This window comes from Sturnira hondurensis, unplaced genomic scaffold (assembly GCF_014824575.4).
Source record: "Sturnira hondurensis isolate 20B ecotype Veracruz unplaced genomic scaffold, ASM1482457v3 Scaffold0004136, whole genome shotgun sequence".
Lineage (NCBI taxonomy): Eukaryota > Metazoa > Chordata > Mammalia > Chiroptera > Phyllostomidae > Sturnira > Sturnira hondurensis.
In genome coordinates, this window is record NW_028076767.1 from 43,640,840 (window position 1) to 43,657,515 (window position 16,676).

General features: G+C 42.9%; 1 protein-coding gene across 1 annotated transcript in view; it reads right to left on the bottom strand.

Annotated features, from left to right (window-relative positions):
- Nucleotides 1-16,005, bottom strand: part of CYBRD1 (cytochrome b reductase 1) — a 29,442-nt gene extending 13,437 nt beyond the window's left edge. The window contains exons 1-2 of the mRNA XM_037044468.1: nucleotides 15,538-16,005; nucleotides 898-1,106 (exon numbers count right to left, since the gene is read on the bottom strand). Of these exons, the coding sequence (XP_036900363.1) occupies nucleotides 898-1,106; nucleotides 15,538-15,730 (402 nt within the window). The 5' untranslated portion in view covers nucleotides 15,731-16,005. The remainder of the gene's footprint in view (nucleotides 1-897; nucleotides 1,107-15,537) is intronic.
- Between the last annotated feature and the right edge of the window lie 671 nt (nucleotides 16,006-16,676).

Genomic DNA, 16,676 nt, shown 5'->3' on the forward strand with positions numbered 1-16,676 from the left:
AGGCACAGCCATCGCCTGAAGATTCAGCACATAACACATGAAGTTTCAACAGTAGCTGTCTACTGCTATTAGATGGCAATTTCCCTATATACACATGCCCATATTTAGATCTGACATTCAAACTCATACGCTGAATTCTGCAGTTCCCGAGCCCCTCTATGGGAAACTACTTATAATGGAAACAAGTAGAACAAGGATTAGTGGGAATAAGAACATGATCTCTAACAAACTAAGAGGGGAGACCCCCCAAAACTGGAATTATCTTCTGGAGGGCAGACCCCTTGTAGTATAGGCTTCTCCCACTAAGTGAGTGTTCTAGGAACCCATCTGTATCAGTGTACCAGCTGGCATTGTTGTGAGAGGTTGCGTTTGGCTTCAGTGAAATTTTTTTGAAGACTCTTTTTACTGTGTTTGCCCATTTCATGATGGGGGATTTATGAGCACACCTGCCCACACTGTGCTGAGTGCTCAGCAGTTTTTGACCAAAAAATGGCTTGACCCTTGTGCCCCACCCTCCCTATTCAACCAGTCTTGCCCTGAACAAATGGTTTTTTTGTTTCCCTGGTGAAAAATGTCCTCAAAGGGAAATATTTTGGCTGATGTGGAAGAGGTGAAACAAAAAATGGCAGAAGCACTAAAAAGCATCAAAATCAACAAGTTCAAAGACTGTTTTGAGCAGTGAGAAAAACACCTTCCTAGGGGTATTGCATCAGACGGAGAGTACTTTGAAGGTAAATGAAGTTTAAACATCTAAGAATAAACACAATTTTTTATAATTAAATTCCGGTTCTTTTGGGTGCCCCCCGCCACCACCACCTTGTATTTACAAAAAACATCTATAGCATCTGAATTGTTTTACTTTTTACATCGTATCTGTAAATATGCTGAGGTACTGACCTGTAACATGTACAATATGACAACTGCCAGTCCAACCCAGCTATGCAGACTGTACATATTGGGGATTTTCAAGGTGTTGTGGAAGTCAAAAGCAGCCACTACAGAAATAATGGCAAGAGTGGCTGCAACAGCGTTTAGCCCTGCGTGGATGGACTTCATCAGGAGCTTGCTGCACTTCCAGGTCCATGGTAGTCTGTATACGGTGATGGCTGGAGGGAGAAGAAAGAGGGCGAAATGTGGTTTGGTTGTTTTTCTTTTAATATCAACACAAGATAAACACTGCGACACACTGAATGCTCCCCTCCATGAAACCCTTTTCTCTTGCCTCCTGCTTCTCCCACTTCCCTGCCTCTCCATGGTTTCTTCTCAGATTCTTTTGCTGTCATCTCCTTCACTCCCAACTTGTGAACAAACTTTGAGGCCCCTCAGGCTTAGTCCTGGACTTTTCTGTCCTGAGCTCTCTGTGGGTGATGTCATCTAATCTGTCCCTGAGGTGCCACCTGCACAGCAGGGACTCCCAGATTTTCATCTCCGGCCCAGATCTCCCTTCTGAACTCCACACTCAAATCGTCCAGAGGCTTTTTGACATAGATTCTTCCCAAATATCTCAACCTCACACATCCAAAACTAAATTATGGTTTCTTTACATAAATGTTTTAGTTTGGTAAGGAAAAGGCAAACTGAGGATTAGAAAAATACGCAAAAAGATTTAAATAGACAAAAGAATATATCCAAGTGGCTAATAAACATATGATATAAACTTCATTATTCAATAGAGAAGTGCAAATTAAAATCAAATGAGAATATCTCTACCATATATCTGAATGGCTAAACATGAAACATACTGAATATTGAAGAGAATGTGAAGCAATCAAAACTCTCATGTTATGCTGATGGGAGTTTAAATGAGAATAAACACTTCAGATAATTAGCAGTATCTGCTTCACCTAAATTTATGAGTGCTTTATAATCCAGCAATTCCACTCCTGGGTGTATAATCCAAAGAACTATGTTCACTAAAAGACGTGTACTAGAATATTATTAGTGGCACTACTTGTAATGGCCCAAACCTGAAACTCCCCAAATGTCCATGCTCAGAATGAAGAAATAAATTGTGATATATTAATTCACACTGTGGAAAAATATAATGCAGCAAAGAGAATAAACGATTTACAACTAGTACTTCACCCAACAATATGGATCAACGTATAATGTCAATCCCAAGAAACAAGACATAAACAAGTATATACTGCATGATCCAATTTACACGAAGCATACAAATAGGCAAAATTCTGCATATAGATTAAACTTCAACAAAAACAATTTCTAAACAGTTTTTTTAAGTGTCCTGGATGAAGCAATGAATTATGTGGCCACCTGAACCAGCTCGCAACTACTTTTTTTCTGAAGACAATATCCTGCCTCTACTCACCCTCACCCCACCCCTCCGGGCCATGGCAAAAAAATTTTAGATGTCTGGCAAAGTATGGCAGATTGAAAATCTTTTCCTGGAAGATGGATTCCACTATGTCAGCAGTGTATCATTTGTATTTCTTAATTCCAGCAAAAAATAAAAATAAAAGCCTTTTCCCACTAAAGACACTTATAACTTAAATATATGAAACTCCATACGATCATAAAAGTATAAGGGATTATTTAGTTCCCCTTCAGACAGAAACGCATCTAAACTTACAAAGACTGAGGTGAAGTCAGCCTCTTTAAACCTTTTGGCACAAGATGTCAATTTTCCTTCTCTTTGGTTCTATTCCAACCCTCGACAGCCTCACCTTTAGGACAGTATTCCTATGATCTCATCTGAACTCGGGTGGATTGTTACTCACTAATTTTAGTGCTTATGAGGGTATGTCATAAAAGTTTATGATAATATTTCCTTGAAGACATAGAGACTTTTGGATAATCATTTCTATATTCAATAAATCCTTTCCAACCATTTAAAGAAACAGCTTAAAGAGTATATACTTTTAAAAGCTAATTCAAGGCCTTTTCTCATCTTTATTTCATCCTCTCGAAAGGCAGGGAATTTGTTTCTCCTTGTAGCCTCAGAGCCTAGGACAGCCCAGAGCTTAAAGCATGTACTTCTGTAAGTAGTATTTTTATCTTACTTTTGAGATAATTTTAAATTCAAATGAGGTTTTAAGAAACAATATGAGAGATCCCACATACTCTACCCGGTTTCTCCCAGTGGTAACATTTTACATAATTGTAACACAGTATCTCCACCAGGAAATTGATGTCAACATAATCCACTTGAGTCTATTCAGTTTCACCAGTTCCATTTATGTGTGTGTGTGGCCCCTAAGTATTTTTACATAAACAAATGTAAAGCAGTTTCTGCAGATGGATCAAAGCTGGAAATAAAACTGATGGCAAACACTGTGGCCGCCCCTCCTCAGGCTTTTTCTCCCTGTGGATTTCGCAGCCAACCCTACAATCGTTGGGCCCAGACAATGATCGATTTTAGCCCCTGGGTCTAGTTTAGAGTTTTTTCTATCTCCTCTTTTAGTTTCTTGCTCAGGTTAGGGTTCATGCCTCCAAACTCTTCTCTCCATCCTGCCTTTTATTCCCACCAGCTCTGAGTTCTTGTTTACAAATTATTATGTTGGCACTGTGGCTGGTGTGGCTCAGTGGATTGAGGGCCAGGCCTGAGAACTGAAAGTTCACCAGTTCAATTCCCAGTCAGGCCACATTGCCTTGGTTGTGGGCCAGGTCCTCAGCTCAGGGCATGAGAGAGGCAACAGATCAATGTTTCTCTCCTTCTCTTTCTTCCTATCCTCCCCTCTCTCTAAAAATAAATTAATAACATCTTTAGAAACATTTTTTTATGTTGGCAGAAATCTTTACATTTGTTCAATTTGGGTGGTGAGAGATCTTTTAATTATTTTTTATAGTTGTTTCAAAGTTAAATCAATATACTTGTAAACTTGCAAACCCACAGCAAACTAGTCTCCATGATGAAACAGGCAGCGTGCGGGAATCGGAAGGGCTCTTGTGAGTGAAGCATGGAATTTTCAGCATCTATCCTGGCCACAGAGAAGCTCTGCTTCTGTATAGTTGAATTTGCCTCAGAACACTCTCTGGATAAATGAAGGATAATTGCAAAATGTTGCCTTTGCATAAGGTGTTTACATGCTTTAAAAATGTATAAATAACCAAAATCTGGTGAACTTCAGGAGAAAAAGTCAACCTTCGCAAATCAAGTCACATCCTTCAACAAGAATTTGTTCTCAACACTTACAAAAACGGCCCGGAGAGCAGAATTTAAATACTTCTTGCTTCTTTGGCTTGGCATTTACCTAGATTCCTAAGATTCAGTGGGAAGGAAGAGAGAGGCCTCACGAGCCCATGAGCAGGGAGCTGCTATCAAACAGCCACTTGTGACTGAAACAAGAGCTTTCTGTTACAGATCCCAGCTGGCAAGACCATTTTCCCCAGAAAGGGAAGGGAAACATGAACACACACAGGGGCTCGACTTAGGTGGGGTTACATCCAATACAGCCATCATAAGTTGAAAATACCATAATGCATTTAATACATCTAACCTACAGAACATCATAGCTTGGCCTAGCTTACCTTAGACATGCTCAGAACACCTACATTAGCCTACAGCTGAGCTTTGAAACATGCCTGTGCATTNTAATAGCATCTTTAAAAACATTTTTTATGTTGGCAGAAATCTTTACATTTGTTCAATTTGGGTGGTGAGAGATCTTTTAATTATTTTTTATAGTTGTTTCAAAGTTAAATCAATATACTTGTAAACTTGCAAACCCACAGCAAACTAGTCTCCATGATGAAACAGGCAGCGTGCGGGAATCGGAAGGGCTCTTGTGAGTGAAGCATGGAATTTTCAGCATCTATCCTGGCCACAGAGAAGCTCTGCTTCTGTATAGTTGAATTTGCCTAAGAACACTCTCTGGATAAATGAAGGATAATTGCAAAATGTTGCCTTTGCATAAGGTGTTTACATGCTTTAAAAATGTATAAATAACCAAAATCTGGTGAACTTCAGGAGAAAAAGTCAACCTTCGCAAATCAAACCACATCCTTCAACAAGAATTTGTTCTCAACACTTACAAAATCTGCTCAGAGAGCAGAATTTAAATACTTCTTGCTTCTTTGGCTTGGCATTTACCTAGATTCCTGAGATTCAGTGGGAAGGAAGAGAGAGGCCTCACGAGCCCATGAGCAGGGAGCTGCTATCAAACAGCCACTTGTGACTGAAACAAGAGCTTTCTGTTACAGATCCCAGCTGGCAAGACCATTTTCCCCAGAAAGGGAAGGGAAACATGAACACACACAGGGGCTCGACTTAGGTGGGGTTACATCCAATAAAGCCATCATAAGTTGAAAATACCATAATGCATTTAATATATCTAACCTACAGAACATCATAGCTTGGCCTAGCTTACCTTAGACATGCTCAGAACACCTACATTAGCCTACAGCTGAGCTTTGAAACATGCCTGTGCATTCAAACTGCCTCACTGCATGAATAGCATGAAAATAAAAACTTTTGGAGAATCAAAATGTAGGAAGTGATTTGCATGATTTGGGAGATTTATTTTAGCATCTCATCATCCCTTTGAAGTGATGATGCATCCCTTAGAAGCATCCCTTTGAAGTGACTGAAGTCCTCAGAAAGTTGACAGACTGGTACGAAATAGTGTATGAAAAGAGAAAAATGCAATTAATTGACTGGACATTTTGTGTTTTCACAAACACAAATTTTGTGTTTTCAGAAACATCAGTTACATTCTCATGTGACTTATATCAAAGTATTGTGACAGATCAGAAATGGTGTTGTCTCCAATATCACCGGACCCTGGACAGGCCTTTGATCTCTAAAATTAGGAGTCAGACCTAAAGTCCCAGTGAACTCTAAATATCTCGGGTTTTCAAAAAGGAAACTCAAACTCGATCTAACAAACTCACATGGGAGTAGCTTGTAGACAAGGTTATCCAGTGTCTAGCACTCAACAAGGTGCTGCATACCCGTTCCTTTAATCTATTCACTCTCTGTGTTGTCCTTGTAGGTGCAACCCTTAGCTTAAAAGATTGGCCAAACTTTCATTAATTTAGTAAATATTTATTTGCATGTTGCATATAAATATTGCATGTTATGCATATTGCATGTTATGCAATGTTCTACAGGCCATGGACAGCAGTGAAGAAAGCAGAAAAAGTCCTTCCCCTCGGGAAGCTGACATTCTAACGCAGAAGACAGACAATACATGAATAAATAATTTAACAAGTCAGTGGCCGGAATCTGGATAGTACTGTGTTTTGAATTCAGAGTCTATACGATATTCTGGTGAACCGGATGGGAAGACGGAAGAAGGGGAGGAATCCAGGATGACGGCACCGCTTTGTCATGAACATCTCGATTCCAGATTTTCAACCTTTCCCATTTCATGGCACACATAAACGGGTTACTAAAATTCTGTGGCACACCAAAAAGTATAATTTTTGCCAATCTGACAAAAATAGGTATAATTTTGACTGACTTACAGCAGTAGCAGTAGTAGTAGTTGTAGTAATTACCTACTCTTTTTGCTCCAAAGTAACTTTTTAAAAAAATCAGATGTCTGTACTCATATATAAAGATTTCAAGAATTAACCAATTAGACTCAAACTTATTTTGCAGTGTGACCAATAAGATACAACTCTCTTAAATGACCTATGCATTTATGGTTCAAGACAGGGCATTCACACTGGATGGCTATTATTATTTTGACTGTTGTCATTTTTAATTTTTAAAAGATTTTATTTTAATTTTTCTATCCTCACCCAAAGACATGCTTATTGATTTTACAGAGAGAAACATCGATGGGAGAGAGAAACAGTGATTGGTTGCCACTTGTAAGCACCCTGACAGGGGACCAAACCCACAACCTAGGCACATGCTCTGACTGGGAATCAAACCTGCAACCTTTCAATTTACGGGGTGATGCTCCAACCAACTGAGCCACACTGGCCAGGACATCACTTTTTAATTTGACAATCTAAGGGAAAAGAAGTCAGTGACCCTGACTAAATAGTTAGGTATAGCATGTTTCAAAAATTCTTGTGGCGCACCAGTTGAAAATCACTGATCTAAAAGAAGTCCCATTTACTGAGGTGGGGAAGCCTGTGGGAGGAGTGGTTTGGGGGACATGAGGAAGATTGAGAGTTCAGATTTGGACATGACTGTCTGACATCCAAGTAGAGACTTTGAGGAAACAGATGAATATTTGGGTCTCCAGGTCCAGGCTAAAGGTAAAAATATAGGAGAGTCCAGTAAATAGATGGTGTTTAAAGCCATAAGCCTGGATGAGATCACCACGAGAATGAGTGGATCAAGAAAGAAGTGGTCAGAAAACTGAGCCTTGGACACTCTAACCTTAAGTGTTCAGGGATATGAGGAGGAACCAACAAAAGACACTAAAAGGAACAGCCAGTGAGGAGAGAGGAGCCAAGAGAGTCTGGTGTCCTGGAAGTCAAATGAAGAAAGTGTTCCACTTCCGACCAAGATGGAGGCATAGGTAGACACACTGTGTCTCCTTACACAACCAAAATAAGGACAACAAAAATTTAGAAACAAAATAACAACCAGAACTGACAGAAAACTGGTATGGAAGTGGGACAGCCAAGGAACTGAAATAGACACATTCATCCAGACTGGTAGGCAGGGTGGAGTCGGGTGGCCAAGAAGAGAGGGGTCAGGGCACAAGCAGCGGTGACACTGGGCATGCAAGGCACCCAAGGCACGCAAGATGGCAGCGGGCAGACCTTGGGTGCCCAGGCAGCGGTTGGAAGATCCTAGGCATGGGTAGCAATGGGCAGACCCAGCGAGGGGGCAAGTGTGAAGTGAGGCACTGCAAACAAGGCAGCTGACTAACTGAGCGATCCCACATTCGCACACATATAACTGGGCAGTGAGACAGACCACACAACCCAGGGTCCCAGTGCCAGGAAATAAAGCCTCAAAACACCGATTAAAAATGCCTATGGGGTTTCATTTTTTTTGCACGTAGCTGTCCAGTTCTTCCAACATCATCTGTTGAAGAGGCTATCTTTACTCCATTTTATGTTGCTGCCCCCTTTATCAAATATTAATTGACCATAGAGATTTGGGTTTATTTCTTGGCTCTCTGTTCTGTTACACTGGTCCATGTGCCTGTTTTTATGCCAGTACCAGGCTGTTTTGATTACAGTGGCCTTGTAATACAGTTTGGTATAAGGTATTGTGATCCCTCCTACTTTGTTCTTCTTTCTCAAAATTGCAGCTGCTATTCGGGGTTGTTTATGGTTCCATATAAATTTTTGAAATGTTTGTTCTATGTCTATGAAATACGCCATTGGTACTTTAATAGGTATTGCATTGAATCTATAAATTGCTTTGGGTAGTATGGACATTTTGATGATGTTAATTCTTCCAATCCATGAACACGGTATATGTTTCTGTTTGTCTCTTCCTTAATTTCTTTCTTTAGTGTTGTGTAGTTTTTCTGCACGTCCTTGGTTAAGTTTATTCCTAGGTATTTTATTTTTCTTTTTGCTATATCAAATGGGATTTTTTTCTTGATTTCTGCTTCTGCTGTTTCTCTGTTGGTATACAAAAGTGTCTTTGATTTCTGGATATTAACTGAGTATCCCGCTGTTTTGCTGAACTCATTTATTAGGTCGAGCAGTTTTTGGGTGGAGTCTAGGATTTTCCATGTACATGAACATGTCATCTGCAAACAATGACAGTTTTGTTTCTTCCTTTCCAATTTGGATGTCTTTTATTTCCTTTTCTTATCTGATTGCTTTGGCTAGGACTGCCAATACTATATTGAATAGAAGTGGTGAAAGTGGACAACCTTGTCTTGTTCCCGATCTTAGTGGAAAAGCTTTTAGTTTTTATCCATTGAGTATGATGCTGGCTGTAGGTCCTTCATAAATGGCTTTATTTTGTTGAGGAATGTTCCCTCTAGTCCCACTTTGCTGAGTGTTTTTATCGTAAAAAGTGTTTCTGTATTATGCTAAGCGAAATAAGCCAGGTGGTATAAGACAAATACCACATGATCTCACTTTTAACAGGAACCTAAACAACAAAACAATCAAACAAGCAAAATACAACCAAAGACACTGAAATAGAGAACAGGCTGACAGTGTCCAGAGGGGAGAGAGGAGGAGATTTTAGGGGGAAAGGGGAAGGGTTTACAGGAAAAAGTATAAAAGACACATGGACAAAAACTAGGGGGATGTGGAAATGGGAGGGAGGGGGAAGGACTGGGTGGGTAGGCTGGGATGGGAGTAAAAGACAGAAAACTGTACTTGAACAACAAATAAAAAATAAAAAGGTAAAAAAAAAAAGAAAATACCTGCGGGGGTTGACGCACAGGGAGAGACTGCCAGCATCACAGGAGAGTTCGTTGGAGAGACCCACAGCATCCTAGAATGCACACAAGCCCACTCACCCGAAACCCAGCACCAGAAGGGCCCAATTTGCTTGTGGGAAGCAGCAGAAGTGACCAAATTCTGAGAGAAAACAGAACAAGGGCCATTGTTTCCTCTTGGACCCCACCCCCACATACAGCGTCACAACCCAGCTACTGGGTTGCCCCACCCTAGTGAACACCTAAGGCTCCACCCTTCAGTATATAACAGGAGTGACAAGACAAAAAAAGTGGCCAAAACAGAAGAACAGATCAAAGCTCCAGAAATAATGCAACTAAGTGACCAAGAAGTAGCCAAACCATCAGATACACAGTTCAAAGCACTGGTGATCAGGATGCTCACAGAATTGGTTGAATTTGGTCATAAATTAGATGAAAAAATGAAGGCTACACTAAGCGAAATGAAGGGAAATGCACAGGGAACCAATAGTGATGGAAAGGAAACTGGGACTAAATCAATGGAGTGGACCAGAAGAAAAAACAACCAAACAGAAAAGAATGAAGAAACAAGAATTCAAAAAAATGAGGAGAAGCTTAGGAACCTCCAGGACACCTTCAAACATTCCAACATCTGAATTATAGGGGTACCAGAAGGGGAAGAGGAACAGCAACAAGTGGAAAACTTATTTGACCAAATAATAAAGGAGAACTTCCCCAGTCTGGCAAAGGAAATAGACTTCCAGGAAATTCAGGAAGCTCAGAGAGTCCCAAAGAAGTTGGACCCAAGAAGGAACACACCAAGGCACATCATCATTACATTAGCCAAGATTAAAATGAAGGAGAGAATCCTAGAAGCAGCAAGAGATAAGGGGACAGTCAGCTACAAAGGAGTACCCATCAGACTGTCAGCTGATTTCTCAAAAGAGAACTTGCAGGCAAGAAGGGGCTGGAAAGAAGTATTCCAAGACATGAAAGACAAGGACCTACATCCAAGATTGCTCTATCCAGCAAAGCTTTCATTTAGAATGGAAGGACAGATAAAGTGCTTCTCAGATAAGGTCAAGTTGAAGGAGTTCATCATCACCAAGCCCTTATTATATGAAATGTTAAAGGGACACATCTAAGAAAAAGAAGATAAAAAACATGTATAGTAAAATGACAGCAAATTCACAATTATTAACAACCACACCTAAAACAAAAACAAACTAAGCAAACAACTAGAACAGGAACAAAATCACAGAAATGAAGATCACATGGAGAGTTAGCAACAGGAGAGTGGGAGGAGGAGAGAAGGGGAAAAGGTACAGAGAATAAGTAGCATAGACAGTAGGTAGAAAATAGACAGAGGAAGGGCAAGAACAGTATGGGAAATGTAAATGCTATAAGAACTTAAGACGCATGGACATGAACTAAGGGAGGGGAACATAGGTAGGAAGGGAGTGAAGGGGGAAAATGGGACAACTGTAATAGCATAATCAATAAAATGTATAAAAAAATAAAATCTACAAAATGAAAATTTTTTTTTAAAAAAGAAGGTGTCCCAAGGAGGAGTAAGGGGTCAGATATGCCAAATGCTGCCTTCTGGTCAAGCAAGATAAGGACTGAGAACTGACCACTGGAATTAGCAATGTGGAGAGCACTGGTTACTACGTGAAGAGTGCTTTTGGTGGAGCAATAGAGCAAGAGCCTGACTAGAGTGGGTTCGAGAGAGAGTAGGAGGAGAGGAACAGGTGCCTGCAGGCATTGACGACACGCTCTGTGGTGAGGCAAGCAGAGAGCTGAGGCAGTAGCTGAAGGGGAAGATGGGGTCACAAGTGTGGTTGTTTTTAAGATGACAGTAATTGTAACGTGTTGGAAATAATCCATTGGGGGCGAAACTTAATGAAGGAAAAGGGGAGAATTGATGAAGTGATGTCCTTAAACAGACACACAGAAGAGGCACAGACTATAATTCAGTGGTAACATCATGAGCTTGAGGCCTTTAGAATAAAGATGCATATGTGATGTAATATGATGCCCATTCTTTTGTGAGGCTGACCAAACCCGTGCTTCCAAACTGGCCCAACAGGGGAACCATGGAGGAGTAGAGAGGGCACTTTCACTTCAGATGCCACTATTATCATCACACGTGAGTGGCTGTAAAGTTGCACTTTGTTACTACCGATTTAATGATGGTACAGAAATAATCACTCATCCTTTGAACAACTGCTTATTGCCCTATCATGTACCAGTTCTAGGTGTCGTTCCAGGTGCTGGGGATACAGCAGTGAACAAAGTAACCATGTCTACATTTTTATTAGTTATGTTCTAAACAGATCTGCATGCATTTATTTATAACAAAAAATTTATTTTGCATTGCCTTGAATTGTCTTTATATTTTGTGAAAGCCCTTGTTACCCTCACACTGAAATGTTTTATTATCAATTGTGTCCCCAGGCTGGTTTTGGAGTAGATGTTTGGGGCACATTCTCCATTGTCTTCTTTGCCAGGTATTTACCCAAGAGCCCTTTCAAAATATTTAACTGGTCTTGAAATGTGGTCACTTTTAGATACATTAATAGGATATCCCAACAGCCTTTTAAGAACTACTCTTAATTTCTTTTTTTTGTGAGTCTTTTAAATGCTACTTAAGTGCAGTTACATTCTTGAACAAAACCAACTTGAGATCATTATGCTATTCAATTTCTCTTCCTTCAGTTTCTACAGTGAAAAGAGTTCCACAAGGGGAGAAGTAAGGAGTATAGAGTTGCTGAGACTTCTTTTCACTAAATTTATAAACCTGAATTTTCTACCTTTTACTAAAGAACACATTCCACCCTGTTGAACCTTTTAAAAGGTCAACTGCCACTTTGAGAGCATTCATTTGTTTCCGTCTTCTGCGGCCTTTTCAAGGCTGCTTCTCTGATTTCTGGGCAGTCTCCCCATTTCATGGGAAACGCTTCTCGTAGAGGAGCATAAAGCCTCTTCTAAAGTTCTCGCGGAAACTCTTCCTCATTCGTGTTCACTAGACGTTCTACTCGCTTAAAATTTTGTTTTGGCTTTAGATATCCTATAGTCTGTCATACTTCATTTTAGAATACAATTATTCTCCAAAATATATGTGGGGAGAGAAAGAGATTTATTTTGCAATTCTCTGTTAGCCTTGCTTGCTTCAGACCACACTTCTTAAAGGTGTCTCAAAAAACTTGGACTCGTTCTCACATGGTTTCAAATACTGTCTACTGTATATTGCATTTGTAAAGCATTTTATACTTGAGAGTAATAACTGTATGTACTTTAGCTTTCCCTTCCTTGTCTGTAACTATTTGTGCATCACAGAACTCAATTACATGATGCCCATTATTACAGAGTTGAACTAGCATAGCCTAAAAATTTTCTCCTGAAGCAATGCCCCAAAGGAGAAGAGTCAGTTACAACACGGCTAGTCTGTAACACCTGTGTTTCCCTCCCGGCCTATAAAGCCAACTATTTATTCCTACTCCCTCCACACGAGCCTTCCTACTGTTGGGAAGTGAGCCAAGATGTCTAAGAACTTGAGAGTACTATGCATGTGCCTGTGTTTATGAAAAAGCTTATCTTCACATCAGTGAAATGTAGCATGTGGTTAAATGTGCTTCGATATCTGGAATCTAAATAATAAACAGGATGGGTAATATCGACAGGACGAAATTCCAAAACTAATACAAATACAGTAACTAAGCTTAAAGAAAGCAACATTTGCGTAAAAGCAGCAGATGAAAATTTCCAAAACATCCACTTACACATTTTGCCCTAAAGTGAGTAGAACAGACTAAGAAAAGTCCAAATTTTGGAGAACTAGAGGTCTTTTTAGGAAAACTGTAATGAAGTCTAATGTGAATGAGTTCCAACGTGTATTTTACACCAAGCCTTTCACTTCTCTAAAAAGAATGTTTGGCAGAAAATAAGCATATTCCCAGAAAAGCAGAGAAATCACCCTTGAAAATAAGGCCATGGAGAGCGCACCACTTCTGCGGGTAAGTTACTTAACTGCTCGGCGCCTCAGCTTATTCTTATATATATGAAATAATGCATTTAGTGGGCACACAGAAAGTACTTGTTTTTGGAAACTTGGTTTTGACTTTGTCTCTGGTTTGGTAAGTCAGGACACAATTAACACCACTTGTGTTCCCTTATCCTCAGTTATGAGGGGAAGGTATTTCACAACTTCTAGAAAGTTTCTTAGTCTTAGGAGCTGCTCTGAAGAGTTGGTTGGAAGAGAGGAAGAGGCTGTTCCCACTACTTGGAGCAGACAGAGGTGTTGACAGCTCTGGCCAAACCAAAGGGCCCAACCATAAAGGGAAGAGTGCTTCTGATGACAGTGACTTGGGAGCTTGGGCACGTGTTTCTCATTTGAGTTTAATGAGAAATAACCGGGACTTATGCAACGAAATAACTCACATCCCGCTGCCAATCTCACACCAGGGAAGTGTGCAGGCCACGGCTAGGCATTAGCTGTCGGCCATCACATCTCAAAGTGGGAGAATGCCTGCCACACCCGCTGGAGGCTGCAGCGTGAGTTTCCTTTTGTGTAGGAATGAGGTGGGCACTTTCTTGTTCACTTGCTTGTGGAAAGTTAAATACTGGTGAGGAAAAGGCAGCCCACTCAGAGGCAAGGCTAGAGGTTTCAAACACTGGGGGGAACCTGTTTCCAAACTCGTTCCATTTCTCATCAGCCCAGTCCACCATGTCCGACCTTTTTTAAAACACCTTCTCTGCCAAGGCCTTGACTTCGTGTTTGGAAAAGGGTTTCAAATAAATGGCACTTGCACCACTAGCTAGAGGGCCAATCAAAAGCCAAAGGAAACTGTCAGGACATTGTGAGGGACTCTATGTGACAATATAAACTGCCATTCGTTGTTGGCTGCCAGAGAAGGGTGGGGAGCAATGGGTACAATGGGTGAAGAGGGTCAAAAAGTCATATAATAACTTAAAGCTATAAAATAAATAAATCCCAGGACATAATATACAGCATGGAGACTATAGTTAATGATAATGTATTATGTATTCAGAAGTTGCTAAGAGAGTAGATCTTAAAAGTTCTCATGACAAGAAAAAAATTACAACTATGTGTGATAATGGATGATAACTAGATGTATTGTGTTGATCATTTAGCTGTACATACCGACATCAAATCACTGATATACACCTAAAACTAATATCATGTCACATGTCCATTATATGTCCAAAAACTAAACTGCCATCGACTGAGCCCCTGCTTCCTCTGCTCCAGCCTCATCCAAGGGAATGCAGGACCAGAGCCAAATGCATACGCAAACTGTCCTCAGGGACATCCTGGGCAGCAGCCAAGCAGCCACAAACTCCGGAGGGCATCTTCCACCTGGAATTAGTGGCCAGAGTCCCACAGGAAGCCGGGAGGGGGAACTTTGCCACCTGCGGCCACATAAACAAGTTGGGCTCGAGACTGAACAGGCAGTGACCAAACAGGGCCGCGAAAACACCCGTTGGAGTCCTGGCAGCTTCCCGGACTCGACTGAGCTTAACACTCAGAGCTCCAGAGCAGATGCGCCATTCACCCCTGCTGCAGCTGTCCGGCGCCTTTGCTCAGGGCTGAGCTTGTTACTTGAAGCAAATTCTCACACATCCATTTCCACCCTACATTGCCTCTCTCTCCTAATCTGCAGCCCAGAAATAAGTTCAAGGAAAGGCCTAGCCTAGAGAGAGGCTTCCCGCCCTCAACTGCGCAGGCTGCGGCCTCGGGGATCAGTTTTCCCCGACGAGTGGGCTGCCTGGACTAGGCCCCGGGGCGCTCAGGCCTCTCACCCCGGTGCCCGGTTCGGAAGTCGTGGGGCGTCCGGAATGCGTCCCAGCCACTCGCTGCGAAGAGTTAACCAAGTGGGGCCGGTGCACCCGGCCAGCGCAGCCTGGCGCTGCTGCGCCCAGCCGCCTCCCGCAACGCGTCTCGCAGCGAATCGCCGGCCCTGCGCGCCCTGCACCGGCGCCGCCACTCCCGCGATTGCCCCTGTTGGCCGCAGCTGGCCCGGCTCTGTCCGTCCTCGCCCGCCCCGCACCCAAACGACGCCTCTATGGGGCCGAAGCCCACCCACCTCCCACTAACTGCCACGGCTCCGGGTGCTCCGCACCCCACTCTCAGGCCCCAGAGCACTCCGCATCCTCCCTCACTTCCTAGTCTGCTCGGTCGGCCCCACTCGGTTAGGACTCAGTCCTGGACTCCCGGCCAGCCGCTCCCTCCCCGCTACCTCCCAGGAGGTGCCCTTACCGATGCCCTGGATGAAGACGTAGCCAGTGACCACGAGCACTGGGTGCCAGTTAAACTCAAGTGAGCCCCCATCCCAGGCGAGGCCCCCCCGGTAGTGGAGGACCCAGACGATGGTGAAGATCACGGACAGGACGCCAAAGAGCAGCGCCGCCACCAGCAGCGTCAGGAAGCCTCTGTAGCCGTCCATGGCCATCACTGTCCCATACTCCGAGTCGCGGCAGCCACAGGAACTTGGCCAGGCGGCGGCAGCCTCGGGGTACTGGTCTCACCGAGGATCGCGGGCGTGGACTTTTGGTAGCAGTCTCCGCCCGGGAGGAGGGGCTCTCCTGACGCCCTGCGGAGGAGGGGCCCTCCAGAGGGTGGGTAGCTGGCCATAGCTCGAAACCCGTCCCTCCTCGAGGACCTTGTGGCGGCCGAGAGCTCTGGCTGCGCACTGGCCGCTCCCTGGCTCCGCGTCCGACCTTGCAGAGCGCTCGAAAGACCGATCCAGTTAGTTGAGAGAGCTCGGCTGATTTCATAATCACCACTTTCTTTCAATTCTTCCTGTGTGTCTTCCTTATTTGTGGGAGGCTGCGTAAGGCAGCGGTGTGCAGTCCCGGTTAACTGACCAGAGGGGTTGTGTGTGTGATTTTGATTAACGAAGCCTCTGAGTCCCGGTCCTAGAGGACTGGCTGTCTTCGATGCCAAGAACAGGCCAAGGAGGAACCTGTGGGGTGGAATGGGCTTTGACCCTACTTAGCAAAGGATCTGCTTGCAGTTCGGCTTTCCAGAGGGAAGACAGACACCTCCTGAACCCTCAGCTTGCCTATAAACTGATAAAATAGATGCGGAAAAGTGCCTACCTGCCCAAGGCCGAGACCCAAGCCCTGCCTTGATGAAGTGAAGCTCAGTCCCTGCCCTCTTTCCCAACGTTATTATCACTCTTCTGCATTGGGACAAGAAAAGCGGGGTGTTCACTGCTATTAAGGAAAACGAAGCTGTGGCTGTTAAGACCTCTCGATCTTATCTGGGAACATTCGCTTCTAGCTATCTCTCCCAGCTCATCTCTAAGGGCTAGGTAAACGTATTGTCTCGTTGCCGGTTTGAAAGATCTTAGAATGTGTGGGAAGTGCAATGGGGGCGGTTTTCAATGGAAAAGA